A 27,961-nucleotide genomic window follows, 5' to 3' on the forward strand; every position below is an offset into this window, starting at 1 on the left:
TGATCCAACCAGGTCTCCATAACTGAATCCATAGCTGGGGAATTAGGTCTTCAACACATGAGCTGGGGGGTGGGGGTTATTACACATCTACTCTCTACTCAGTTGCCTTTTAAATAGCATTTGAATCACATGAACCAAGAGTGTAAATGCATTAGAGCCTCTTATGGCAGTCCTCACCTGCATGTACTGATAAAATAATTGAAGGACCGGGCAATTTGTGATGTTCACTATTCTTGGTTATGTTTGGGTTTTCTTTGCATTTATTTATTTATTTATTTATTATTTTTGCATCATAGCTGAACACTGAGAAAAACTTAATGTCCCAACAGTAGGGAGTGATTTGATACATTTTATGTACATGTCTATAACATGGAATTATTTTTATAGTTACTAAAAATGATACTATTGAAGAATTTAAAAAACTAATATGCATTTCAGACAGCTGAATAAGCAAAACACAAAAAGGCCCATACAGTATGAGTAATACTAACTTACCAATGATGAATACACTAACTTACCGATAGTCCCAAATATAAGTGGATACTATCTGGGTTGGTAGAATAATAGATGGAAACTATTCTTTTCTCATATTTTTAGAATAAATACAGTTTAGCCAGTAGGTAGTGCACAGCTATCCCAGTACTGGAAATGTGAAAACAGATGATTGTGAGTCTAAGGCTAGCCTGGGCTACAGAATAAGACCACATCTCAAACAAAGCGGTAAACACACGGAGTTGATTTTTTAGAATTTGATGAGTTTATACCAATCTAACTTCCTATTGGCATAGAAACCCTATTTCCATTCCTATCCTGAATATGAAAGCTGTGGAGAGCTAGCTTTTGAGTGGGAGCTTAAAGGTCTCCCCAGGAATAGTTTGATTTATTTAGCCACAGGCGCTACTACGGAGCTGCACCCTAGTCCTGAGCTTTGCCATTTTAATCGTTCAGAATTCTTGTGTCAGTTTCTAGCTTTCCTTCATATACCGGGTAACTGGGTTCTGACCGTACTTGCTAGGGAAAACCATATTCTTGGGTGACTTTAAATGGTGAAATAAAAACAAAAACTCCCCGGAGTCAATCAGATTTCCCGTCCTTTCAGGGCCTGTTCTCGAAAGTGGCGAGGAAACCAGGTCCAAAAGGAGGACCAGCCTGCCAGCGCCGGGTCCCAACACCAGTAGCGTTAGCGTGTGGAGCATCCTGCGAAACAACATTGGGAAGGACCTGTCCAAGGTGGCCATGCCGGTGGAGCTGAACGAGCCGCTGAACACACTGCAGCGGCTCTGCGAGGAACTGGAATACAGCGAGCTTCTGGACAAGGCTGCGCGCATTCCCAGTCCCCTGGAGAGGATGGTGAGGCCCCCACCTCCCACACGAGTCTCCTGAGCCATTCTAAAGCCCAGAGGCTTAGAGCCTAGTCCTCGTTTTCATTGCTCCTTAGAAATCATGGCCATTTCTCAGAAACTATGCAACCCACCCCTGCCTGCCTGTGAGCAGCCACCGCGTCAGAAACTGTCTTGGGGAAGCAAGGGGCTCCTGCAGCTGGTGCCTGGGGGCGGTTGTTTCTGCTCTTCTTGTGCTTGCTCTTTCTCTGGAAGCTTCCATCTGACGGTCCTGATAGGCCTGGCTGGAAAACATGGCTTTAAGCTGTGTTTATTTTTACAACCCTCAGAGTTTAATCTCTTGAGTTGTTTCTCTCATCCCGAGTAAATTTCCCTTGAGAATGTTTTTGTTTATTTCTGGAATTGTCCCATTTGTTCCTACGCTTTTGGAAACTATCATTCACAGAAGAACATTTTACACCATTATACCAGACAAATTCCTCTCTCTCTCTCTCTCTCTCTCTCTCTCTCTCTCTCTCTCTCTCTCTCCCTCCCTACCTCTCCCCCCTTCCCACACACACTTATAGAGTTATTTAAATAAACAACTTTTTTGTGAAACTCCTGAAAATTTTATTCTGGAAACTGTTCTTCCAGCTTCTGCATATGTGATCTGATGATCAGTGTAGTGAGCTGGGGCTTCAGCTTCCCACAGGCCCCTTCCCTGCCTCAGTCCCCCACTCCCCCATGCAGAGTTCTCACTTGCTATTTGCTGACTGGCTAAATTGGAGAGGAAACTCCCCCACTGTGGGTGGGGCTTCACAGAACTAGGCAACAATGCCCCACGCTTCCTACAACAGAAGATGCAGACCCCCTCAGAGCCACACAGCCCACAGTTCTGACCCTCATAGAGCTGCTTAGCTGCCATGATTTGGAAATGAAAAAGGGACCCTCAGATCTTGCTAAAAGAGACATCCTGTGGTCATTTGGCTTGATCTCTGGGATCTTCTCATCAAAGAGATTTTCTCTCTTGATACTAATGAGCGTTAAGTGTCAAAAACCACAAGTTGTGATTTTGCCCTTTTTTGTTAAATTCCCCAGAGAGTGTCTGCTGAAGACAGGAGACAGGAAGCTTCTAAAGCAAATGGTAAAAGTCCACATTTATGGCAGCTTGGTTCAAAGAAAATGATTCGCTTTGAACATGAAAATATTCTTAAGTGTGTGGCAGTTTAGAACCCTTAAGATGTTCAGCAATTGATCCCTGCACTTGACCGTGAACAGATATTTGTGGGAATGCATGGTGCTTCCAGCCTGGAATTCTACACTGGGGAAGCTGAGGCAGGAGGATTGGTGCAAGTTTGGGGCCAAATGATTCCTGTTCTCGACCTTGGACAAAAGTTTGAGCTGAGCATGGTATAATCACACCTGTAATCTCAACGCTAGGGAAGCTGAGGCAGGAGGATTGATGCATTTCCAGGCCAACATGACCTATAATATGAGATCTTGTCTCAAAAAAAAAAACAAAAAGGGAATAAGAAAGTTTCAAGCAAGACCAAATGTCCTGAGTACAACCAAGGAGCCGAAGCCACAGCCCAGATGTTCCCTTTTCTACTGTGAGTCACCACATTCTCACCAAAGGGAAGATTTTGTTCTGCCTTCCTCTCCTCACTTCCAGTATCATGGATAACGCTAACTCTGGTTTGTTGTAACATATTTGCATGTGTGTGCTTGGGTGAGTTTATGTGCATCACATGTGTGTAGGAGCCCTCAGAAGGCAGAAGAGGGTGTTGGATCCCCCTGGACTGGAGTTAAAGAAGTTGTGAGCCAGCATGCGGGTGCTGGGACTAGTGCTCCGGTCTTCTGGAGGAGCGGCAGTGCTCTTAAACAACGAGCCGCCTCTCCAGCCCTGTATCTTACACTTTAAAGGAGACTCAAGGGGTTTGGCATTCCATAGAGAAAATGAGCTTACCGTTCGGTGTGTCAAAAGCTAAGGAGACAGAGAGAGAAGCAGAGACTGCTTAGTCAGTAATGTGTTTGCGGCATAAGCACAAGGGCCTGACTTTGATCCCTAGAACCTATGTAAAGACTGGCGGAGTGATAACCCTCAGCACTGGAAGGTGGTGGTAAGATTCTTCTTTCAGAGAAGAATCTTGAGACCTGCCACTATTTGGTATTGAAAATAAATCTCTTTTCCCATGTTCATATAACTTTGAGGGGAAAACAGAATACAGACAAAAGGATGTTTCCTTTGATGCTCTGAAAGAAGAGCCAAAGAACATGCTGGAATCCTCATGGTGATGGTCAGGAAAGGGTTCTGCTAATCCCACCTGCACGTATAGTTTACGCTTCCTCCTCCCTTTCCCTCCTTCTCTCCCCTCTTCCTTCTGTCTTCCCTCTCTTTCTTCTTCCTCCCTCCCCTCCCCTCCCATTCTCCAGCTGTCCCTCTTTCTTCCCTTCTCCCTCCTACTTCTTCCCCGTCCTCCTCTCATACCCTCCTCCCCTCTCGTCCTTCTCTTCCCTCTTCTTCTCCCTTGCTCTTCCTCTTTCACCTGTCAGTTTTCCTCACAGAAAGGCAGAACTTCAAACTGTCTCTGGTCTGTTGCTTCTCAGGGTATAACAGTGACTCTCTCTCACAGTTCCTTTGGTCCGTGTGAATGTTAAGTTTCTGAGTTTCTGCTATATCAATTGGTGACTAGCTGAGCGTATTGTATTTCTGAATTTAGGGGATCCTTTGACTTCCCTGTACTCTCACCATCTGTCCCGACACCCCGACATTGGGTCTGCCCATCCTGCCTGGCTGCATGTAGGGGCTTTAGTGTTGACCTGCTGTTGGATGAATTTTGTCTCCTCAATCAGATCTTGGCTTCCAGATTCCAGTCACCAAAATAAGCAGGCAGTTTAAACTGGTTGGCTTGCCTCTGAGCCCAAATGAACATTATTTACACCTACAATTGTAAACCTAAGTCGCTTGAGTTGCCTTTAAATCAAAGGCCAATCCTTGTCTTTCTGAAATAGAGGCTTTATTTCTTTATGACAGATTTTTTTTTTTTTTTTTTTGGTGACACGGAAATAAGCCAGTCCCTTCCTTTTTTCTGTCCACAGGTGTACGTGGCAGCCTTTGCCATCTCTGCATACGCATCCAGCTACTTCCGAGCAGGCAGCAAGCCATTTAACCCGGTCCTTGGAGAAACTTACGAATGCATCCGACAGGACAAGGGTTTCCAGTTTTTTGCTGAGCAGGTAATGTGTGCCCTTTGTGTTTGTTGAGAGCATTGCTTTGCCTGCTATTAAATGTGCTTCTGAAATATTTAGTTTCCCCCTTTCACTGGCTTCAAAAGGACTGAGATAATTACAGGCTTGGCAACGTAAACCCGGGATCCACTTTCTCTCCATGGAAGCCCAGCTACCACCCACGGCACACAGGCCTCAGTGACTGAGCACCTGCCGTGTTACATGCAGCAGCAGCAACGGCTGTAGTTGCAACAGCATTTGTTGTTCTCCTTCAGATCGTTGGCAGAAAAATGTGCCAAGCCACAGAGCCTCTGACCAGAGTGCAACTTAGAGGTTGAAAGTGTGTCGGAACAGTTAGCACCACCATTATTGAGCCTGGCTATTATTCCCTTAGAGTGGGCGTGGCCATATTGGTGCAGTGGTCTAGAGTTTTATTTAAGAGGAATGACTCAAGTGTGTATTTATTATTTAGCTATGTCCTTTTTTTTTTTTTTTTTTAATTTTTACTGTGTGCCTATGGGTACTATTGTAGATACCCAGACCCTGCAGTGGAATGGGAGGCTGTGGAGACAGAGTCCCTGTCCTCAGCTAATGGATGGGCATGTTGTCCTTCTGTTGCCTGGGGTCCGTTAGATCCTTCCGAGAAAGTTGGCATGAAGGTTCAGGAGCTGCGCAGCTCACATTAGAAGTGCAGCTCTCTTTCTAAAGGCTGTAGAGCTCAGGTCAAGTTACTTAGCCTGTTTGTGCTTCAGTTTCCTCTTTTAAAAGGGGAAGGGGGGCTGACAGCGACCGTTAGTGATCTGTGGGGATAGAGAAGGGTCTGGTCTATGAAGTGTGGCTGCTCTGTGAGATCCCTGTTCTCATTGCTGTGTGAGGGCTCGCATGTACTGGGGAATGAATAACCCATGTGTTTGCTCATGTGGAACCTTCCTTCAGCTAAAATAGAAATCGGTACCTTTACAAAGATGAAAACCACCTTTCTCCTTTTCCAGGAGACTAGTCACCATTGCTTTGATATATTTCTCTCTCAACTCCTAGAAAACTGAGGATAATGAGGGAGTGGGGGTTTGCTAAAACATTCTTTGCCTTCTGGTTATTTTTGTCAATGGATTTGCATTATAGGACTGGGAGAGACAGGCGGGTGTGGTAAGCTTGGCTTTTCTTTTCTGCCGCCCACCCTTTGTCTCTCTTTTTCTTTGAGATGATTTCACTGCATATGCAGTCTGGTCTCAAACACGCGCTCTTATTGCCTCATCCTCTTGAGTAAAGGGATTATAAGTTCAAAGCTCCACACCCAACCTCCAAGAACCTGAAGCCTATGCCGCTTGTCTTAATGTGGTGTGGGCTGAGAGCAGTCATGCTTCAGGTAGGAGAGTTGAAAGTTCGAGTTCAGTTTTGGCTCCTAGAGCAGCTTAGGCTGTCTCACGAGACCCTATCTCAAAAAGAACAATGCAAAAACCAAAACCTAAAACAATTGTGTTCCCTGGAAGTCAGAGAAAAATGAATATACAAACACCCCGAAGTGTATAGGCAGTGGCTTCCCAGGTGAAAATAAGATAAATATTGCCAAAAATGAGGAATTGGGAGCTAAATCAGTAGTTTAGAGATCCAGTAATCTGTCTGATTCAAATTCAGCTGGGTTATTTAAATACTGAACTCAAAATGGAATGAGAATAAATGAAAACATGATTCGGTTACCATGGTATTATATGCACTCTTGTGAACAAAAAAAATGAAGGCCCAAAATAGCCCCAAACTCCAGCTGACAGTCAGGGCAGGAGGAAGAGCTGTGAGGGGAGAGGGACATGCATTGTGGAAAGGGGAGTGACAGCCATGGAGCCCTGCAGGGGTGGCACTAGTCATGGGGTCTCCCAGCACATCTGCTCTGGCACTTGGAGAGAAGGACCATGGTCCAAGGGCAGGTGCCCATGTATAGTGTGTATGAACTGGATCCCAAGGCACAAAGGAAAAATGGCCGGCCATTGTCTGCAGCAGATGCTGTGCCCCGTTTGCTCGGCCCGCAGCCTTGCATAAGCAGCCTCAACCCTTTGAGCCTCGGCTGTGTCCTCTTCCACTGGGAGTGGCAGTGCATGGCCCCTGGAAGGATGCTGGGACAGTAATGCACACACATGAAAAAATGCATGGTCATTGCTCTTACATTCAGAGAGAACGTTTAAACACCTTTAAATATAGAGTGTCAAGAATAGTTTAAGGGGAGTGACGGAGGCCCAGGAGGTAGGGTAAGATCTGCTGTATCCCCCTGCTAGCACAGGAGGCTGAGTGCTGCTGGTGAGACAGAGAACAAGTCCTCAGGCAGCCTTATGCTGGCTTTGCTGTCATAATGACCACTTGTCCCGATAGAGATGGAGCCATAGCCTCTGTCTGGATTTTAGCCTCATCACTTAAATGGCTGCTGAGTTTAGTGCACCCAGGAAAAGCCGAGCCTCTTGGGACTGGGATGCTATCGCTGTATGTATTTGCTGGGACAGGTGAATTTCCCCATTAGCAAGTTATGTGGGAAGTAGAATTAATATCAAAGGAGATTATTCAATGTGAAGATGTGTCTTCCTTCTGCCATAGAAGGGTTTAAGTCAGAGTCTCCTTTTTATGGGATGCTGGGCATACCTTAGCTCAGCTCTGCACACTCGTGCACACACACACACACACACACACACACACACACACACACACACTCACACACACCTTCCTCCAGTTCTTATGCAAGTCCTTACTAGATGGCTTGCTGTGTATAAAGCCCTTAGCATTTCTAAGGTGCAGGAAGACTACTCATCTCTCCCAGGCCAGGAAGACATCACTTGGTGTAAAGGTGCCTGCCTCCAAACCTGATGTTCTGAGTTCAAGTCCTAACACCCACATGACCACACTTACTTCTACAAATTGTCTACTGACCTCCACATGCTAACACACAATACACAAACAAATGTAAAAGAAGTTTAAAAAGTTGAAAAACACAAAAACATCTTTTGAGTTCATCTAAAGGCAGTTGACTAAACACCATTTTATTATTGATCGACTATTATAGCTTTCAAAGATCAGATGTATAGTCTTGTAAAATGTGTATATCACAGGATCTCCTTCTGCCCCTATGGGTAGTGTGCTTCTCCGTATATAGAGAGGTATCCAAGGCCTTCCATATGAACCACATGATTCTCCTTGTTTTATAAGATTTAAAATTATTACAGAGCAGGCACGAGGTGTTTTTATACCATAGTGTGCTTTGAAGTTTATATTTGGTGATTTTCGTAAGCATACCAAGTTCCTAATGACGGCTGTATTACTCCTTCCTGCACTCCATGACTCCATAGTGAGACATGTCAGGTGAGTAGAGACCCGGGGCTGGAGGAGTTAAATTATTCTAATTTAACTGTGTGCCATCCTGCGGTTTAAAAGCTGACTAGACTATTTTGAGGGCTGTCACATGGGAGAAAGGAGGACAATAGAGCCCTTTGAAGCGGAGGACTGTCTTGATTACAGGAGTTGGGTCCCTGAGGTAGTCAAAATTCCTCTCCAAACCTGCAGAGAAAAGCAGGGGCCTTGTGGTGTCAGACAGCACGTGGGGAACTAAGACACATCAAGCAACAGCGGGTTCCGCCTCCTCCTTCCCATAGCTGGGATTTCATTGAGTAATCTGAAGGTGTGGGTGCTATTTTTGTCTTTGTCTGCTCCCCAGTCTGTCAGTTAAGGCCGTGGCAGGCTGCCTGGGATCCTTCAGCCCTGCCACTCTCCATAGACCCATATACGGGTTGGTTTGCAAAGCAGGTTTCTGAGCACAGGTGGGCCCTGAGCAGGGCATGTGAGCGCCTGTGGACTTGCCATGCCGACACCCTGTTTCCTTACATACCCTCTTATGCCCGGTAGAGCTTGGTACTGAGCCATTAATGTGATGTTTCTGAGGACAATTCAGCTGCTTAACATTGAGCCACCAACTCTCTGTTATTCTGGTGACCCTTCAAAAGCTGTGGTTTGGGAAACTTGACCCATCTGGTTTCAGCTTCCATGTTGTTCGTAAGAAAGACCTTGGGTAGATACTCCAAAGAGAAAATATCTCTGTTAACAGCCATTGAAATCAGAGAAGTTTCTGGAAGAGTGCTGCCAGTGTGACTGCTTTTGTTTTGTTCTGTTTTTTACGAGTACTGGTCTGTGTCACCAGCACACAGCCCTGAGTACTACTGAGATAAAGAAGAAAGGGCACACAGCTTCCCCTCCTCCATTTTGTTTTTAGCTTTTAATTGATGGATGAAGCAATGGTGGGCCCCCAGTGACAGTCCCTTTTGAGCATCATCTTTTCTAGGATGTACTTACTTGCTCAATATTTCATTATATATTGATGAGATATAAACACATTTTTCTTTTGTGAGTGTGTTGAGTGTTCATGTGTGTTTGCACATATGTATGTGTTCTTGTGTGTGTGTGTGTGTGTTCGTGTATTGACAGGTGCATGTGTGGAAGACAGAGGAAAACGTTGAGCTGTTCCTCAGCTGCCATCTACCATGGGTTTGTTGTTTTCCTGAGAGAGTGGTCTGGTACCCATCAAGCTGGTAGCCTGGACTGACTGGCTGACCAGTGGAGACCCAAGCATCTGTTTCTGCCTAGCACTGGGATAACATATACCAGCCAGCACGCCCAGCTGGCTGATGTGGGTTCTGGGTCTATGTTCAGATCCCCACACTTACACAGCAATCGCTTCATGGACTGAGCCATCTTCACAGTTACGACACATTTCCCCCTTAATGACTGGTGAACTCTTTTCAATGGCCATGGCAAGCTCTGCTTGACAGAGACATTATTCTTAAGAATTATGCAAGGCTGAGAGGGTAAGGGTGCTGGCTGACAAGCCTTAGCGCCTCGAGTGCCATCCCTAGAACCCACAAAGTGGAAGGTGAGAACTGGCCCCCACAAATGGGTCGCACACTTCCACATATGAGCCATGGTATGTAAGTGTGTGTATGTGCGTGTACACACACATGCCCAATAAGTTAATGAATAAATAAATGTATATTTTTTTAAAGAACTATCTTGGATTGACCTCATCAGTGATTTTAGAACCTGGACTCATGATTCAGTTTCCTGAGCCCTAGGGAGACATGGTGTTGTTTTGTGACTTAGAAGTAGCGCAGAGTTGCTTCTAAACAGTGACTCTGACCTCTTAGTCAGAGGACTTGCAGGTCTTCTCAAAGCATGTTAAACACAGTGCTGGCTGGGGAGGGTGCGGTCCTCAAACGTCCCTGGTTTTATTTTATACTGTTCAAATCGCGCCTGTGTCCTCATCTCTTGAGGGTTGGGCCATGCTTCCAGGAAGCTTCCATTCACAGCTTCCTTCCCACCAGAGTAAAGAGGAGCTGGCTGTGTCAGGAGTGCCCTCTTGAGGACACACTTGTCCAAGCTACAGCCCTGCTCCTTTGCTCACCACTCAGCTCAGGGGAAGGCTTTCCAGGCATAGCCCCACATACTCAAACTGTGTTTCGTCCCTTGTCTCCATCAGGTCAGCCACCACCCACCTATCTCCGCCTGCCACGCTGAATCTGGAAACTTTGTTTTCTGGCAAGGTAATGTGCTCATCCGTTTGACCTCCTCCTGCATAGCACTGAAGGTTTTGTTTTCTTCAGGAATTGCTCTGTCCTCATTGCTTGATCTCAGAGCTTTTCCTCTCTCCCTGTAACTTCTCTCGGATTGCCTCACTTATTACAGGATTTACCACGTTCCCAGCTTTTTAGCAGAGGGTAGGCAGCAAATAGGTTGCTTCCTTTTTAAAAAATGTAAATCTTGTTTCCAAAATTACAGTTGACACCTGATGAATAGAAAATCATCAACCCTGTTTACGTGGCCCCTTCTGACAAGGCTTGTTCAAGGCCTTCTGTAAACACACCAGCCTTCCTTTCTGCCCACGATCCATCCCACGCTACAGCACACTGGGATAGCCTGTCTGTGTGACCCCGACTTGTTTTCACTCCACTTTCATGCTGCCTTGCCTCTTTCAAAAGGACTTTGTCTTACAGCTTTGCTTTCCTGGTTCTGTTTTGACATTTCTAGCACACGAACAATTATCTCCGTTAGAACTAATTTGACTGAGACAGTTATAAAATGACCAGTCTCTATCTGGCTGTCTTGTTCAATATATGATATTTGATATTTCATTTCAGATGTGAGATGGAAAAATAAATTCTGGGGTAAATCCATGGAAATTGTCCCAATTGGAACAACTCACGTGACGCTGCCTGCGTAAGTTTCTCTGTGTCAGGAATGTCAGGTCTCAAGCCAGAAATCTACATCAGGGGCAGGATGCCCACCATTTTCCTCCACCTGGCAGTGGGTTCTGGTAGCCTCCCCTGGCAGGCTCAGACTTTAGTGATTTCTTTCACTGGATGGAAATGCCTCCTTCAGACAGCAGCTCTCTAAGCTGAGGTGGCCATTTTCTTTATCATTGTGGTCCTGCCTCCCTGTCAGAATTCCCTCAGAGGCCCCCAGGTCCCTAGGCCAGGCTGTTGGGAATCACATGCTGCTGTGACCTTTGACCTGTGACTGTTGGTCAGTCTGCCACTAATGTCCTCACCTGCCTCATAGGACGTGTCGGAAAATTAGATGTTATGTATAAAGCCCTTAGAATATTGCTTACTATGTCTTCACAGTTGCTACTTAAGCAATGCCTGAGTTCTTTTTTATGGAAAGTATATAATTCGTAATTAGTAAGGCGTGGGTGGTTGGCCTTAGTTCTTTCTAGTAACTTCCCCCTCACACAGGGCTCTCAATGCTTCCTCTGTGCTAGGGGGTGGCTGGTAGTCCAGGAGGCCACCAGCTGCTAGTGAGGCCACCAGTGTCTTCAGGAGGCAGGAATATGGCAGCTGGCTCAGGAGCCTCAGCTCACATGTCACTTTGAGATGTATTTGATGCAGGGTCTGCAGATTCATTTCCTGCCTCAGTATATAAATTAAGATGGCTGCTGCAGCCGTGGCTGCCTCTACCGGGAGCCATCTTTGACTCGCTCTTCTCTTTCAGTTTTGGAGATCACTTTGAGTGGAACAAAGTGACCTCCTGCATCCACAACATCTTAAGCGGACAGCGGTGGATCGAGCACTATGGTGAAATTGTCATCAAGAACCTGAAGGATGACTCTTGCCACTGCAAAGTGAACTTCATAAAGGTACCTTGAGTGAGTGCGCTCTGATGCTGGAGGGCTGAGGCAGTGCCAGGTGCCTAGGGCATGGACTGCCTTCCACTCTGTCACCTGACCTTGACATTGACCCTGCCTGCCTCTCCTACCATCTGCCCTCAGGGCAGAGCCTGGGAGACTCTTATGAGATATCCTCCGACCATGACACAGATACATGAAGACGTTATGCTAAGTGGATAAACCATACATGAAAGGGCGGAGGGAAGGATAGGACGTCTGTGTGTCATGGGTTTGGAGTTTCCGTTTGGGAAGGTGAAAGGGTTCTAGAAATAGAAGTTGTACAACACTGTAGATTCACTTCATATTGTTGAGCTATGTTTTTAGGAACAGTTAAAATGAAGCCAGACATGGTGGCATGTATGTGTAATTCCAGCACTCGAGTGGTTGAGGCTGGAGAATTATGAGTCAGAGAACAGTCTAGGCTTTAGGTGAGGGACAGTTGTGCTTGTAAGCTTCACCACAGGAAAAGGCATGACCAACCGTCCCGTAACATAGCTTTCCCCTCTGTAGTGGTAAAATGGCGGTTTGTGCTCCAGGTGGGTCGCACACTTACAGCCGCCCGCCCGGGGAACTCTTTGGATCCTTGAATAAAAGACACACACATATTAGCTTACTTTTGAAATGCCTTGTGTAGCTCAAAAGCTGGACAGTTCTAATCCTCTGCCCAGCTATCATGGATTTCCGTCTAATACTCCTGACTCAATACCCTGTAAATCTGTGATCTGTCTTTGCTGCTCTATTCCTTCTGGGTGGCCCCCTAGTCTGTGCTAAGGTGATTTTGGGCAGCCCTTCCATGGACTGGACCGCATTCCTTCTCACATACATTTCTGATGATTTTCTTGTTGTAGCTCTAAATCTGATCTGTCTCCCTCTGAAACCTGGTGATTCTCCTCTCCCCTCTTCCAGATCCTAGCCTGTGCATCTAAAAGTTCTGCCTCTCTCTCTCCACCCAGCCATTGGCCATTGGCTCTTCACTGATCAATCAAAAATCAATTGGGGACAAGGACCTTTAGCATTTGGACACACAGATTCCTGATTAATGCAAAACATTAAAACCAATCCCCAACATCCTTCACTTCTCTCTCCTCAAGTAGAAGTCTGCATCCTTTCAATGGCCCACAGGCTCTGTGCACTCTCACCAGGAGTGCATGTACATACACAGTGCATTCACATGCATGAGGCGCTTGTGTGCGTGTGCACACCCTTAGGCTCACACACCCTCATTCCTTCCCAGCAGCAGCTCCCAGCTACCGGCTCACCACTGTGCCTCCTTAGCCACTGACCACATTGGGCTCTCTTGCCTCACTTCCTCCCCCCTCACCTACCTCCTCTCCTCAGGTCCTGATGTCACCACCTTGCTCTGCCTTCAACTCTCATGATCAAATTTTCTTCAAGGTTTTTGTTAGCACTGGGGTTAGCTTACTCATTATCTCTTTACCTGCCTGCAGTAAAAGTCTGGTTGGTCCTGTTCATCCTCCAGCCCTGACTGCCACTTGATTTGAAGCACAGAGGCTCAGAACCTTTACAGATAAGGGGAAAGGTCGCAGATGCAAGGACACATATAGGGTCTCTCTCCAACCTCCGTGATTTTTGCCCTGCCTCTTTCCCTTCTAGAATCTTCTTGCTTTTAAAACTCTCTTGTACATAAAGTTGCTTGAGAACAAAACCCTTATCAAAGATGTTTGTACCTAACTAAGATCAAAATCCTGAGTCTGACTTCATCCAATCCTCTGCACCATTTGTAACCCACGGGGCACATTTATGAGGTTGGTTGGGGGGTTTGTGATAATTTATAAGTCAAATGAGGTTGCAGACAGGCATAAAACTAGCAGTGACAGTATTTAGGAAACAAAATAACTTTGTAGAAAATTTCAAATTTAAAAATACTCCAAGAGCTTTGCTTAAGTGATTTTGAGAAAGAAGCCAAAGGCAACTTGGGGCAAGAATGTGTTCCTCTAACCCAGGAAGAATGGCTGTCCATATCTCTTCAGAGGAGTGTGCTCACTTCTTTATCGACTGTGTACTCTGGGACCAAAGAAAGAATGAGTTAACGGTTTGAGTCCAGGCTTGCCTCAAACTCAAAGCAGTCCTCCTGCATCCACTCTGAGTCCTGAGACTCTGTACATGTATACACCATCATGCCTGGCTCTACAGAAAATATGCTTTTAGTTTTTGGAAATGAGCATTGGCTGTTGAAAGAATTAGGCCACAGATGCCAGGCACCTTTGGGGACATGGCCGTCTCCTCTGTGGCCTTCCATCCAGTCTTCAACATTTGATTTGTTGATAAATATCATAAATGGAAAAAAATCTGACCCCTACTTCCTTACTGGAAAAGACCTGGGCTCCTTCCTTCCCTGCCACCTTGAGATGGCTGGAGAAGTCACTTTCTAATTTCCCTTTCACGGCCCTAGCCCTGATGTGTTCCACCTCTCTTTGCATTTTACTAAAGCCTGGAAAGGGAGAAACCGAACCAGCAAAAAAAAAAAAAAAAAAAAAAAAAAAAAAAAAAAAAAAAAAAAAAAAAAAAAAAAAAAAACTTTTCACCTCTCTGGCACTGATGTGTCCCACCTCTCTTTGCATTTTACCAAAGTTTGAAAAGAGAGAAACTGAACCAGCAAAAAAACGACCTGGAAATGTCACTCAGCTTTCCAGCTTTCCAAATATGGCTTCTGTTTCCACTGGAAATGGTGCTGGGGCTTTTGATTTATGGAAAAATGCCTTCGGTTCATGAAGGTTTTAGTTGATTTCCAAAGCATCTCCTCTAGGGAGTTGGTGCTCCCTCTGCTGGCTGCCAAGTGGTACTGCGTAAACAAGGCTGAGTTGCGCTATGGTCCCTGGAGGGATGAGCCAGGACTGAGGCAAAGTAAGCCACAAGCAAGGCTGCCCCAAAGACCACCATTGTTACATGCTGAGAAAGTGGCTTGTGCAAGGGCCCTGCCGCTGGAATAGATCTAGAATGGGGGAAATAGCACGTACAAACTGCAATTTTAAGCAACGTCTTTAACTGCTCTGCAAATGACTATTTTCTTCACATAAAAAGAATTATGAGTTCATTTTAAATTGCAGAAGTGAAAGCCCCCAGGCATTAGTCACAGTGACATGCCTGGGGCAGCTGCTAATGCACTAGCCAGATAGCACTTGCAAATATACTTGGCAGAGTCTAAGAACTGAGTTTTGTGTTCCTGTGTTACATGAAGCAAAAGTAGAAAAAGCACATAGTACAAACTGCAAGTAGGAAGTTAACAGAAATTTTCATTAGATAGCAGAAGTTTCGTTCTGGTTTGGTTTGGTTTGGTTGGTTTGGTTTGTTTAAATCCAGAACCTAGCTAGGCTGTGGTGGGAGCAAGCTAGAATGCTCAGAGATAAATCTGCATGTTTATTCTTCATTAATTTCAAAAAGGATCCCAGTAATACGTGGTGTGAAAGGGCGGTTTCTTCAAAAATGCTGTTGGGACTACTGGGTTTCCACATGCAAAAATGGAAATATTTGTAATCAGATAAAGTGTTAAAGTATAAAGCACAAAGTGGAACTCGGTTGTAAGAAAGCGGTGGATGAATGGAGAGCTGTGTGTGGACGTGCACCCCAGTCAGACCAAGCCTTGGGACTCAGGAGAGTAAGGCAGGAGGGAGGGCAGTAAGAGCTGTATGGTCAGGTCCCATTTTGGAGTAGGTGCTGGATAAAGGGCAGTGAGCTGGGCTTGAGGCTTTTGCTCACTAATCATTCAGGATATACAAAATAAACCACTGTGAGACGTCACCTCATTGCTGCTTAAAATAGCTGGCACAGAAAAGATGAGACAACTAAAAAGATGGGAGCCCCTGCACACTGCTGACAAGATGTGAGTTAGTGTGGCCTCTAAGGAAAATGGAGGTCCTCAAAACACTGAGCTTCTCAGGGCCCTGCAGTCCCACTCCTGAGTAAGACAGCCAAAGGACATGAAGACTCAAAGAGCCATCTGCACTCTGGAGTTTGAACGATGTTCACCGGAGCAAAGGGATCCGCCCAAGGGCTATCAACATGTAGATAAGGTGCAGAAGCAGAATGGAATACTGCCTGGCCATAAAAACAATGAAGTCCCGTCATTTGCAATGCATACACTAATGAGTATAGTAGATACTGTGCAAAGTGAAATAAGCCAAGCCCGTAAAAATACCACATGACCTCCTCTGTAAGTGGAAGTAAAAGTGTTGACTCCTAGAAACAGGAAGTAGGGTGATAGTTACCAGAGGTAGGGGTGAGGCCTAGGGAAATTACTGATCAAAGGATACAGTCTCTCTGCAAAGTCAAGAGGGCTATTACCAGTGTACCTATAGAAAACTGCCAACCACTGTTTTAAGTGCTCTTACCTAAATAAATGTGAGGTAAAACATGTTAATTAGCTCTCGTCTGCATCCTAGGCAAAATACTGGAGCACTAATGCCCACGAGATCGAAGGCACGGTATTCGACCGCAGTGGGAAGGCTGTGCACCGGCTGTTTGGAAAATGGCACGAGAGCATCTACTGTGGCGGCGCCTCCTCCTCCACGTGTGTCTGGAGAGCAAGTGAGTGTCCACTGGATCCCAAGCATAGAGCAGATGAGTCGCTGCCTCAGGGTGGGGAGCAGCGTGAGCGCTGCTCTGTGTCTCTAGCTGCCAGCTGCTCGAATGCAGTTAGTTACTGGCCGGTTTGTCAAGTCCTTCTCGTGCTTACCACAGCATCTCAGTTTGTTCTGGGTTCTCAGGACCTCAGAAGGGAGCCACTGCCAATCCCAGGGTGGCCTGATGGGTTCTTGGGGTTCACACATGGCCCCATAACGCCTTGTTAGAATGACAGCAAAATGCAAGTAATTCTAGAGCAAACTGTCTGTAGAAAAACAGTGGCCTGGGCTTCCCAAAGCGTGCAGGATCCTCCAGTTGCTCTAACCCTCAAAACCTCCCTGGTCTCCCTTGTAATCCCAGAAGGACACTCCCCCTGGAGCAGCTGTGTCAAGGGAGCTGTGGAAGCCCAGGCTATACCAGCAACCCTTCATCTTCAGTCATTTTCTTAAACCATTATCCTGAGATGAGGCCTTTTAGGATGGATGTTTGTCTCGTTAAGGGGGGAAGAGAAAAGTTGGGGGTTGAGGTGGGCGTTGAATGATAAGTTGAGGAGTGATGGCCCTGTGCTGTTGCCTCTGCAGCCAGCTGGAATCAGAGACACAGACCAATGAGAAAGCATACAACACGTGTTTCCTCCCTTGTGTGTATATGGTTCTAACAACTCAGCATCATGTCACGTCATGGCCGTATGTCAAGCAGGGAGGAATGGGAGGAGGTTCTGATCCTACACCTCCCTTTGCTCAAGAATAATGCACTTCCCAGGATTCCCAGCCAGTGTGTCTTAACGGCACATCAGCCTGGGTCCCAACCCATCCCCATGGCAACTGTGGGCATCGGGGAAGGCTCAGCTCACCTGAACTTGAGCTGTGTGTTCCATTAGGAAAAGATGTGACCGTAGGGTCAGTGGTGTCCCTTTCAGTGAACTGCAGCCACATCTTCCTCCATCCTAAAGGCTATTGTGGAACTGGAGTGATGTCCCAGTAGCTGCCTTTCTAGCTTTAGAGGCTGCAGGGATAGTCTCTCGTTTGCGGAAAGCCTCTTATGGATCACTGTCAGAGCTTCACCATTCTTCCTTGACTTTGCCTCCACGTAGGCCTCCAGCTCCCCTGGCCCATGTTAAAGGAAACCGCTGTCTTTCCTCTGGTGGGTGGGGTCTCAGCTGGAAAGCACAGCATGGAGTTGTGTTCCCGCTTCAAGCTTAGGATGAGACACACAGAATGCGATTGGCTGCCAGTGGGCCTTGAAAGCTTCAAAAAGTGGGTCTGTGGCAAAGTTCACCGAAGACATTTATATGTGGAAGTGTGATCAGCAAATGTTGAGACTGTAAGGGAAGTTCTTGAGTCTGCATTGGATCTCCCTGGTGTATACCTGATCCTGATTCTTAGCTGAGATCAAAGTTAGGGCAAATTAGAATCTAATGTTCTAACCCTAGGATGTGAGAATTTTAGGGGCTGAGACTTGGTGAAGAGAAAGGTAAGGAGGAAAGAAAAGAATAACCGCCCTTGGGGCCTGCGAGGTTGCAGCTGCTAGGAGTTCTGAGAGTTTGGCTGTATGAACCTGGGACTTCTGCAGCGGGAGCCTAGCTTGTTAAGAAAAGGCCTACTGGGTTTATTTATTTGATTTTTAAAACTTCCTTGCATGTGGGTACGTGTGTATGCAAGTGCACATGCGTGTGTGTGTGTGTGTGTGTGTGTGTGTGTGTGTGTGTGTGTGTGTGTTATGAGTGCAGATATTCATGACAGCACAGATATGGAAGTCAGGGAACAACTTTGTACAGAAGTCAGTTCTTTCTACCAAGTAGGTTCTGAGCTCAGCTCATCTGTCTTGAGTGGCATCTCAGTGGGCCCCTGGCGTGTGTATTTGAATAACAAATTCTGTGATAGTTCATACAGTACAGACGCTTCACAGCACTGAATAAATTCACTACAGGACCAAGGCAAAGAGACTGAGAGTCCCTGCGATAGAAAACCCCGACAGGAAAGTCTACAGAGAAATGCTCAGTAGCTGCTTGTTAGTCAGAATATTTTAATAGAAATGGAACAGTTTAGAGTTAGAGATAAGACATAGCTGGTCTGAGATGAAAAAGTTGATGGAATTAAACTAACATAAATGAATTGCAAATTAGACCCGCTTGGTTTATTTCTCTCTCAGACCCCATGCCGAAAGGCTATGAACAGTATTATGGCTTCACACAGTTTGCACTGGAGTTAAATGAAATGGATGCTTTGTCAAGGTCTCTATTACCACCCACCGACACGCGGTTTAGACCAGATCAAAGGTAAGGCTTTTTTTTTTTTTTCAAAGACCTTTCTCTCCAGAGACATTTAAAACAATCTACAAACAGTAGTATCCACAACTGCCTGGCCACCTGGAGTCTGAGGCGGGTACTGTCATCAGGAACACAAGGATAAAATGTGGGCTTGAAACAGCTGTCTCAGAGGGACTGCAGCCTGTACTTCCACCCCTGTGTGGTGTGGGCCATCACACATCTGTAGGGACCTATTTCTATTGAAATAGCAGAGAAGAGGAAGCGGTGGAAGCTATTTTGAAGACTTTCACTGCGTGTAGTAATAAAGAATTCACTGTTTATTTGGAATAATGAAAACACCTAGCTCTCCTGACCGTCAATTTAAATTTCCTTTAGTACATTGGGCTCTGACTTCTGATTCTGGGCTTGCTATTCATGAGTTGTGTGGTCTATGACAAGGCTTTCCATTTTCCCCAGCCTCAGTTTCCTACTCTGTAAAACAGATTAATCCCCCCCCACCCCCCGAACCTTCTGAAATTGAGACTCAAAATCTAAAGGCCACATGAAGGGAAAGATGGCTGTGTACAATCTAGTTTTGTTTAAGAAAGCCTTAACGACGTGGTTGGTACAAATGCATGACCAAGTTTCAACATAATGACCATCATGAGTCTGTACTGACAACCTTACAGTTCGGATTTGGTCTAGGAATCAGGACGACATCACTGGATAGGGAGGAAGTGGACTTAGGGAAATAAACAGTTCACAGACAAGAAACTCAAATATTTCTTAAACATGGCCCCAAAATCAAATGAAAATACCATTTCTTAGATATGGCTGGTAACAGCATGCTGTAACATAAATTATATATTGCAAAATATTATATAATGTAAAAGGGGTATATAAATTGCTTCAACTCCCTATAAAGTATAGTTTTATAATATATCAATTAAAGATTCACTCTTTTGTGCAACAATCCTAAGTCTGGAAGTTTCTTGTACAGATAGATACACTTTCCTATGTGTAAGTGGTGGTTGTCCAAAGTCATTCACAGTCAACATTAAGTGTAACACCAAAAATAGTAGAACCAGCCCAATGTCTCTGTGAAGAGCATAGAATTAAGATACGTCCACAAACCTGAATACAGCTTTTAAAATGAAGATGTCCAGGCGCTACTGTGCACAGATCTCTAAGATATGTTGCTAAGTAAAAAGCAAAGTAAAACAAAGCTGTTTTGCCACCAATTGTGCGCTTAGAACGGAGGAAGGAATAAGAATATGTATTTATATTTGAAAAGTGTGTACCCAAGAAACGAACAGCATGGGGCTCCTGTGATGGGAAAACGAGGGAGGAACAAGACAGACACGGGTTTCTTGGATTTCCCTCTGGATAGAGATTTTGGACCCTGTAACTATCACCTGCTCAGAGGGGGTTCATCCTGGTGGGAAGGAGAGACTGGGTGTAGGGGGTTTAAACATCTGGTCTTGTACACAGAAGTGGCTGGTTATTATTTTTTCAATGAATACCTCGTTCCTCTTTCCCCTCAACCCCCAGGCTTCTAGAAGAAGGGAACATAGAGGAAGCTGAGGTACAGAAGCAGAGGATCGAGAAGCTACAGAGGGAGAGGCGGAGGGTCTTAGAGGAGAATGGCGTGGAGCACCAGCCCCGGTTTTTCAGGTTTGTGCCTGCAGGAGGTGGGAGCGGTGGGGAGTGGGAGCCTGGTTAGCCTTTTGGGACAAATGACAGCTTGTGCTGTCTCCTTGCTCTTGCCAGGTGGCTCAGCAGGAAGAGGGGGACACTTTCAGAGCTGGTCCCAGTGCTGGCTTATCCTGTTCCATTTGCAGCTGAGGCTGCTTGCTGGCATGGACAGATTTCACAGGGCAGGCTAGTTGATGACAGCCCTGCTGTAGGATTTGACGTACCTGGGCCTCGAATCAGCAGTTCCAATACACTTGGAAAGTCCGATTGGTCTTGACTCTTAACATAACTTTCTGGAGCTAGGCATGAGTGACTTGCAGTCATACTAATAATCCCAGCATTGAGGGAGGCTGGTAATAGTTTGACTCTAGCCTTGGCTACACTGTGAAACCCTGTCAATCAATCAATCAATCAATATCAATCAATAGTTGAGAGGGTGTTGTTTAAAATATACTTAAAACTGTAAAAGGACTGTGAGCAGTCATAGCTGTTTACTTTCTCTCCCCCGTTTTAACTGAGAAGAAACAGAGGCCCAGGAAATAGAGGTTGAAGAAGGATCCGGGGAATCTTCCAGATGGGGCCTTTGCCTCTCCTGACAATCTCCGGCAGAGCCTTGTGTGGGTTGGGGGTTTTGTTGTAGCTTAAGTAGCAGATGCAGACTGGAGGGTCCACTCCTGTCTGACAGCCAGTGGTTTATTGTCTGGTGTGACCCTGGTTTATTGTTTATTGCTACGGACAGCAGGAGCGGCTTTTGGGAGGCTGTGAGGACTAATCTCGGCAGCAGACAAAGGTCTACATTCCCAAATACTGAGAGAGCCAGTCCCAGTGACACAGACCTGTAATCCTAACACTCGGGAGACTGAGACAGGAGGATTGCAAGTTCAAGGCCAGCCTAGGCAAGTTAGTAATGACAATGGAATCAAAGCCCTGCCTCTGAAAAAATAAAATAAAATAGCAGTAAGAACATAGGTTTTACTTCTAATGGATTTAATGACTTAACTGCCCAGCAGTGGGGCAAGTGTCTAAGTTGACCTGCCATCCATACCCACAATAGAATATCTCTCCACTGTCTAAAAAGGAACAGGAAACCCCATTGCTGAGGTCACCAAGCTTACCCATAAAAAGCGGATAGTAGATGCTGCTGGCTTGGCAGGCCACAAGGCCTTGGCCGTTAGTCCAGTTGTTCAATATGAAAACAACCACAGATGATATTTAAAGAAGAAGGTAGGGCTGTGTTATAATAAAACAGTACTTCAAAGATTACGTGGGGCTTGGCATGTTGCTTGTTGGTAGGAATTTTTGGAGAGCATTCATGAGACCCTGGACTTGGTCCCAGTGTCATAAAACACACAGGCACTGGAGGCTGAATTGGGTCCTTGACCTAAGTGTGCTGGCTTACAGAGGGACAGTAAAGACAGACATCACACCATCACTGTGTGAATGAGCTCCAGTATAGACTGTGGTGTCAACTGCCCAGGGCTAGAGCATTGCCCAGCACTGTGGAAGGGAAGGAGGCCATGTGTGGACCACACGTGCATACGCTTTCTCTGGCAGAATAAAGCTGACAACATTACTACCTGTGGGGAGCCGACAGAAGGTGGCTGTCATCCTTGCAGCCATCTTGAGCCATATACCCTGACAAGAGACTTGATTACAATAGCCTACAACAGCTGAGCATACTCTGATAACATCTTGTTTTAGATACCCAGGATTTTCCCTTGGGTGTGTGAGACTTAAAGTGTGTGACTTAAGGGCATAACTTATAGATCAGATTTAGAGACAAGACCTAAGGGCATGACTTAAAGGCGTGACTTAAAGGCGTGGCTTAAAAGTGAGGCATATAAAAGGCAAGAGGCAGACAGAAGAAATGATTATTAATTATTAGACATTAGGCATTTAGCACTTGGAAGAAGTAACTTGGAACTTGGGGGCAATAGGGACTAGGAACTAGGGACTAGGAACTTAAGACTTGGGACTTGGACTAAGAAGAGAGACTGAGCCGGGCAGTGGTGGCGCAGACCTTTAATCCCAGCACTTGGGAGGCAGAGGCAGGCGGATTTCTGAGTTCAAGGCCAGCCTGGTCTACAAAGTGAGTTCCAGGACAGCCAGGGCTACACAGAGAAACCCTGTCTTGAAAAACAAAAAACAACAACAACAAAAAAGAGAGATTGAAGAATAAACGGGATTGAATCACACTCTGTCTGGTCCCCATTCTTCATGCCTGTCCTCACTCTCTTTCTTGCTAAACCCTAACCTGCGAACCAGAGCAGCCTGGGGCAGTACGGGCTCTTAACAATTTAGCCCCCAAGGCTTCTGGCAGTGTGGGTTCCAACATTGATAGAGCGGTCCGCGACATTTTGGCCCCCAAGCGTGGGGCAGCTCTGGCTAACCAGAAAACGGCAGGCTCCGGATCCCTCCGTGCCCTTTGGATTTCTATCTACTTAGCAGATTATCTTTTTCCAGAGCCGTAAACTAAAAGTTCTCTCTCCAGACTGTTAGAGCCCAGTTCTCTTTTGTTCGTTCTATTTGGCTCTATGTTAACTACTGCGATCAGCCTGGCCGGTTGGGTAGTATTTAGTTGTTCCCAGTGTGGTAGCTATCAGCCCAGCCCTGTTTGATGTACAGCACAGAGAGAGAAGATGGATGGAAGGGTGCACGCACACACACACACACACACACACACACACACACACACACTCACTCACACACAGAAGGGGGGGGGGTCCTTTTAGAAACATCACCTTCCCAGCTTCCAGACTTAAGTATATATCAGAAGTAAAAAAATGGCTGCCAGCCTAAGGACACCACTCAAATACCCAAACAAGAACAAAGAATTTGTCTGGAGTGACAGTGGGCAAGTAAGGGGAGGAGGGGGAAAGAGGAGGTGAGAGCGGACTGTATGAGAAACTGTCTCATCTCATCTCTCACAGGAAATCCAGTGACGATGCTTGGGTAAGCAACGGGACCTACCTGGAACTGAGGAAAGACCTTGGCTTCTCCAAGCTGGACCATCCCGTCTTGTGGTGAAATGCAAAGGAGAGAGAGAGATTTCCTGTACTTTGCCCACAGTCGCTTCTGGAAGCAGCGCTCAGCTGTCTGTGTGTTTAAACAATAGTATGTAGAGTGATCGCTTGTGCTTAGCCTAGCATTGCAAGCACTGAATATTTTCTTCAGTACGTCTCTTTACAATTTCAAGTGTTATCATGATTGTTTATATGAATGTAGAACACCTCGGTATTTCTTTTTATATATAAACTATTTAATAAAAACGAAAGACTGAATGTTAATGTGTGGGTTACAAAAGAACACTTAACACTACTTTTCCAAAGGTAAGAGGGAAAATTCAAATTTATGCCTTATAAAAGTCAGACTGGAGAAAAAAAAATTTCCCAGGTGCGTTAAGAAGTAACACAGAACACGCAGGGTTACTCACCCAGGCATAGCTACGCAGGTTTAATTGGTAGCTGGGATAGCTTTTTTGCCTCAGACAGCTCTTCGATTGCTCACACAGAACAATTTTGCTGGTGCTGAAGTACCAAGAATATTTTCATTTGCATTTTCGTGGTTAAGGAATCTGTATAAAATTAGTGGAAGGCATATTTTTTATGTAAGGTGGGTATCACCCAGTAGGAAGGAGAAACTTTTCTCCCTGTACTTCTGTTGCCTTATATATAAAACTGCCCCCAGCTTGCTTAAAGAAGTTGCCTTCATCAGAGAAGACTCCATTAATTCAGTGTCCCGATAGCATCTTAAGGAGGCAGCAGGCGGTTTTTTGGGTTTTTTTTGTTTGTTTGTTTTTTTTTTGTTTTGTTTTTTTTTTGGTTTGTTTGTTTTTTTGTTTTGTTTTGTTTTTGTTTTTGTTTTTGTTTTTTTCCCTTGGTAAGAGCTGAATCCTTAAAAATTTAAGAAACTACTTTTAGCCTCCTGCCCCACCCCTGGCTTGCAAGCCCTCCTTTTGGTCCTTACTGAGGATGAAATGTCTCTCATTTAGTACAAGACAAACAGCAACAGCCCACAGCAGTGTAACCTTCTAAAACATCAGCGAAGTCACTGGTGGCTTTAAATAACCCAGCATGTTGCTCCTCCACACGGCTTTGGTGTTCTCTACCTCTTCCCGAGCACCGTACTTTTGACCTTCTATAGACAGTTTGACCATCTGCCTTAGAGACAAACATTGCTGTTCTTCTGTGTCATCCTCTGAGAAAGTTGCAAAGGTTTACCTCTTTCCTAGACTCTTCTTATCTGTAATACTCTGAGTTCTGCATCTGTCTCAGATAGGAGCTACCAAAGGGAAACTGTTGTTCTTATAAGTGTCTTACTTTAAATCATGGTACTAGAATGTACATAGTAGCTGAATTGTGTTATCAAAACAACTCTGACTTCTGCCCAGAGCACATTAAAACCAAAGCCTGATTGTTAAACCTTTGACTCAAATGTCTATAGCAATTCTATGAAACATTGCGTGTAATGATGGGGTAAGGAGATTTCTATAGAATGGATTTGAAGGGGCCAGTGAGATCGGCTCAGCAGGTAAAGGCACTTACTGTATGAGCCTGGCACTGAGGACAGTCTCCAGGACTCACTTAGAAGGTAGAAGGAGAGAGCCAACTCCACAAAGTTGGCCTGTGTCACACCAGATAACTGACCGGACAGTCCACTGTGAAAATTTCACAGTGGAGTGTGGAAGGTGAATCAGTAGTCTTTGGAGTCTACAAGTGACTGTCATTTTAAGCAACTCATTAAAGATTGGTCATTTATTCCATGTTATGGAGACACCAAGATGAACGCAGCAGGAATCTCATTTCCATTTCTAAGCGGCTGGTGGTGCGGCTGATTCTTTAGTTCCTGTTTTATTTTTGTTTCTCCTTTTCTAGCGTTATCCACATTCTGACCACAGGCTGGAGATGTAAGGAAGGATCTCAGCGGGGGGAAACAAAACCGTGAGGACAAGTGTGGGATTTTAGTAATACTGGCTGGGAAATAGGCCTGCTCGAGAGGCTGCCCCAAAGGAGAAGGAAAATGACAAAACCCACAAAATCAAGAATGTACCCCCAGAATCAGTACAGCCAGTTGTTTGAAAATTCTTAAAGTATCTCGTGATATAATTTCTGTTGACTTAAAGCTTTAATTTGGAACCACACAACCAGGTGACCCAAATGTCTCCTCTGTAGTCACCTTTTTTGAATTGGGTACAGGAATGAACAAAATATGTTCCAGAACCATATGCAAGCTCTGTAAGTCACTGCCAGTGTCTGGATAAAGGGCTTTGGGAAATGCAGATGGTCAGGAGGTGCATGCTGCTACTTGAATCATAAAACTCCCTGCAAGGGGAGGAGGCCGCTACATTCCTCCTGTCCTGTCTAACACACCTTTCCTCCAAGTTTGTATGTCTAGAATTTGGGTGTTTTCATAAGGAAAACAGAACTGCAGTATTGTTTTGAGAAGAATTAAGGTAAAGTTTAAAACTTTCTGAACTCCTGACTTTCTCCAATACACAATACCAGTAGCTGCACCATTTGGTGCACGTGTTTCAGCCTCTCTTGTGCTAATTATCCTATTTCAACTTTATGGTAAGTTACAGATGTTCTCCCAGTAGTGGGACCTTGTGCTAACCACATGCTGCTCCTCATGTATTCTCCTCAATACTAACAACCCCAATCTGCAAGGTATCATTAAGGAATGAGTGTCTTTGGTGTAGCAAAGGAAAGACGCAGTTTCCTCCACAGGCCCTGTCATAATAAAAGCCTCAATGTAGCTTCTTCCTACAGTTCACATCTTGATGCTAAGATGCTCCTGGTATTAACTAAACATGCAATTTATCTCCCAGACACCAGGGGAAATCAGGTACTAACTAAAGAGATGCAGTTCACCTCCCAGACACCAGAGGGAGTCAGGTACTAAAGAGATGCAGTTCACTTTCCAGATACCAGGGTTAATCTGGTTACTAACTAAGGAAATGCAGTTCACCTCCCAGACACCAGGGGAGTCAGGTACTAACTAAATAGATGGATGCAGTGCATGTTGTGAGACACTAGGGGGAGCCTGGTACTAACTAAACAGATTGCCATTCAACAGACTCAGAGGGTTCTTGTACTAAACAGATGGGGGTTCACTCTAGGTCATAAATACAATTACCTACTAAGTAGCAAGAATACCTCAGCAGTCCCCACGCCTTCCAGTGCCTCTAGGGGCTTCCTGATGGAAAACTACACAAACTGAGTTTTTTAATGTTCACTCCATTTAGGCTACTGCTTTCCTCATATGCTATTTTTAATTACTTCCAATAAATCGTTTGTTCAGCCTTCTAGCACTCTCTTTCCTCTGTATTTGTCAGATTTATGATGTGTTGTGTTATTCTACCCTTAAAGAAGTCAAGCCAAAAATAGAGGTGAGGGTTACTTTGCTTCTTAATGTAGGCCTACTGTGCACACCACAAGCTCTCTCTGAGGAACTGTAGCCAGTAGAGACTGTCCTCACACCCTCTAGTTGCCATTCAGAGCTATAAGTTGCTCTCATGGTCTCAGTTAGGAATGCAGGCTACAGTGTTTGGTCAGAACTTATTCAAATGTCTTTATTTTTAATACCAACATCTGCATAAATCTATTTTTGCTAGTAGAGCAAAGCTATTTTCACATGCTCTGTTTTCTGTCTTGTATTGATCCCGTGAATCAGGGCTTATCTTTGTTGAAAACCTACATATCAAATGTTTCTGCAAATCAAGATGGTCTAAAGCGCAAGCTGTTTTTTGTTTGTTTGTTTGTTTGTTTTTGGAACTGGGTTTAAGGGATGCAGTTGTCAGAAGTGAGTCATTTGTTTCATTTGCGATGAATTTTTTATCTTCCTCTGTTACCCCACAGGATATGCTTTGGGGAGAAAATGATACTTGTAAATCTTCTATTTAACCGTTTGTAAAATCCAAATCTTACCCCACTACCTGCACCCCTTCACTTCCCCAGAGGCTCCTTTTAGTTTGTTGTCCCTCCACCCCGTGCAGCTCACTGACTGAGAATAAAGAATACAGAAAAGGCTGCCTTTGTCTGTGTTTTTCCTGGTTGTGTATAGCTGTGCTTGTTAGAATAGGCAGCAAGATGTTGCCTAGAGTCTGGCTGAAAGAGCATAGCTGCTCACTTAAAGCGATGGGCACTGAGACAGTGAGCTTGGGAAAACCTGGGTTGCTTTAGTCTTTCCAGCATTTCCCCACAATCTCAGCTCTTGGAATAGGCACTAGGAGCTCGAGGGAGGTCACCTCCAATAGTCGAAGGATCACCAGCTCCGCCCACCTTACTGTCTATGGAAATAGCATTTTCTGTGTGTCAGAACATGAAATGGAAGAGTGCTATTTGATTAATCCTGTGTCATCACACAAATTGTGACTGACGCATCTCCCTGTCCAAGGTGCATCCCTGAGCAATGAGTGAACTTCGTTTGGTTCAAGTTGGTGTGTCCCAGCATTGTCTACAACGGAGTGGTGCTAAAGTCTATCTGAAAGGCAGCCTAAGAACTTTTTAAATTATTGGCCACTGTTTGCTCATGTTGGTATTAAAACATCACGATCCAGACAACTGAGGAAACAGTTTGGAGAATATACCTCAAGTTTAAATTTTTTAGTCATGTTCTTACTATACTCATAAAATACCAGTGTCATTGTAGTCACGGACATCAGTAATGAGTAAGCCAGGACTGCCTTCCCAGCTGGCCTTC

At 45.1% G+C, this 27,961-nt stretch overlaps 1 protein-coding gene across 7 annotated transcripts in view; it reads left to right on the forward strand.

Moving 5' to 3' along the window:
- Positions 1-27,288, forward strand: part of Osbpl3 (oxysterol binding protein like 3) — a 172,530-nt gene extending 145,242 nt beyond the window's left edge. For all 7 annotated transcript variants that reach the window (XM_076913345.1, XM_034519571.2, XM_076913343.1 and 4 more), the window contains 9 exons: positions 1,100-1,350; positions 4,419-4,556; positions 10,051-10,114; positions 10,709-10,787; positions 11,562-11,706; positions 16,137-16,281; positions 18,469-18,595; positions 20,117-20,239; positions 23,191-27,288. In XM_076913345.1, the coding sequence (XP_076769460.1) occupies positions 1,100-1,350; positions 4,419-4,556; positions 10,051-10,114; positions 10,709-10,787; positions 11,562-11,706; positions 16,137-16,281; positions 18,469-18,595; positions 20,117-20,239; positions 23,191-23,287 (1,169 nt within the window). In that variant the 3' untranslated portion in view covers positions 23,288-27,288. The remainder of the gene's footprint in view (positions 1-1,099; positions 1,351-4,418; positions 4,557-10,050; positions 10,115-10,708; positions 10,788-11,561; positions 11,707-16,136; positions 16,282-18,468; positions 18,596-20,116; positions 20,240-23,190) is intronic.
- Positions 27,289-27,961: the final 673 nt, after the last annotated feature.

The sequence above is a fragment of the Arvicanthis niloticus genome, chromosome 15 (assembly GCF_011762505.2).
Source record: "Arvicanthis niloticus isolate mArvNil1 chromosome 15, mArvNil1.pat.X, whole genome shotgun sequence".
Classification (NCBI taxonomy): Eukaryota; Metazoa; Chordata; class Mammalia; order Rodentia; family Muridae; genus Arvicanthis; species Arvicanthis niloticus.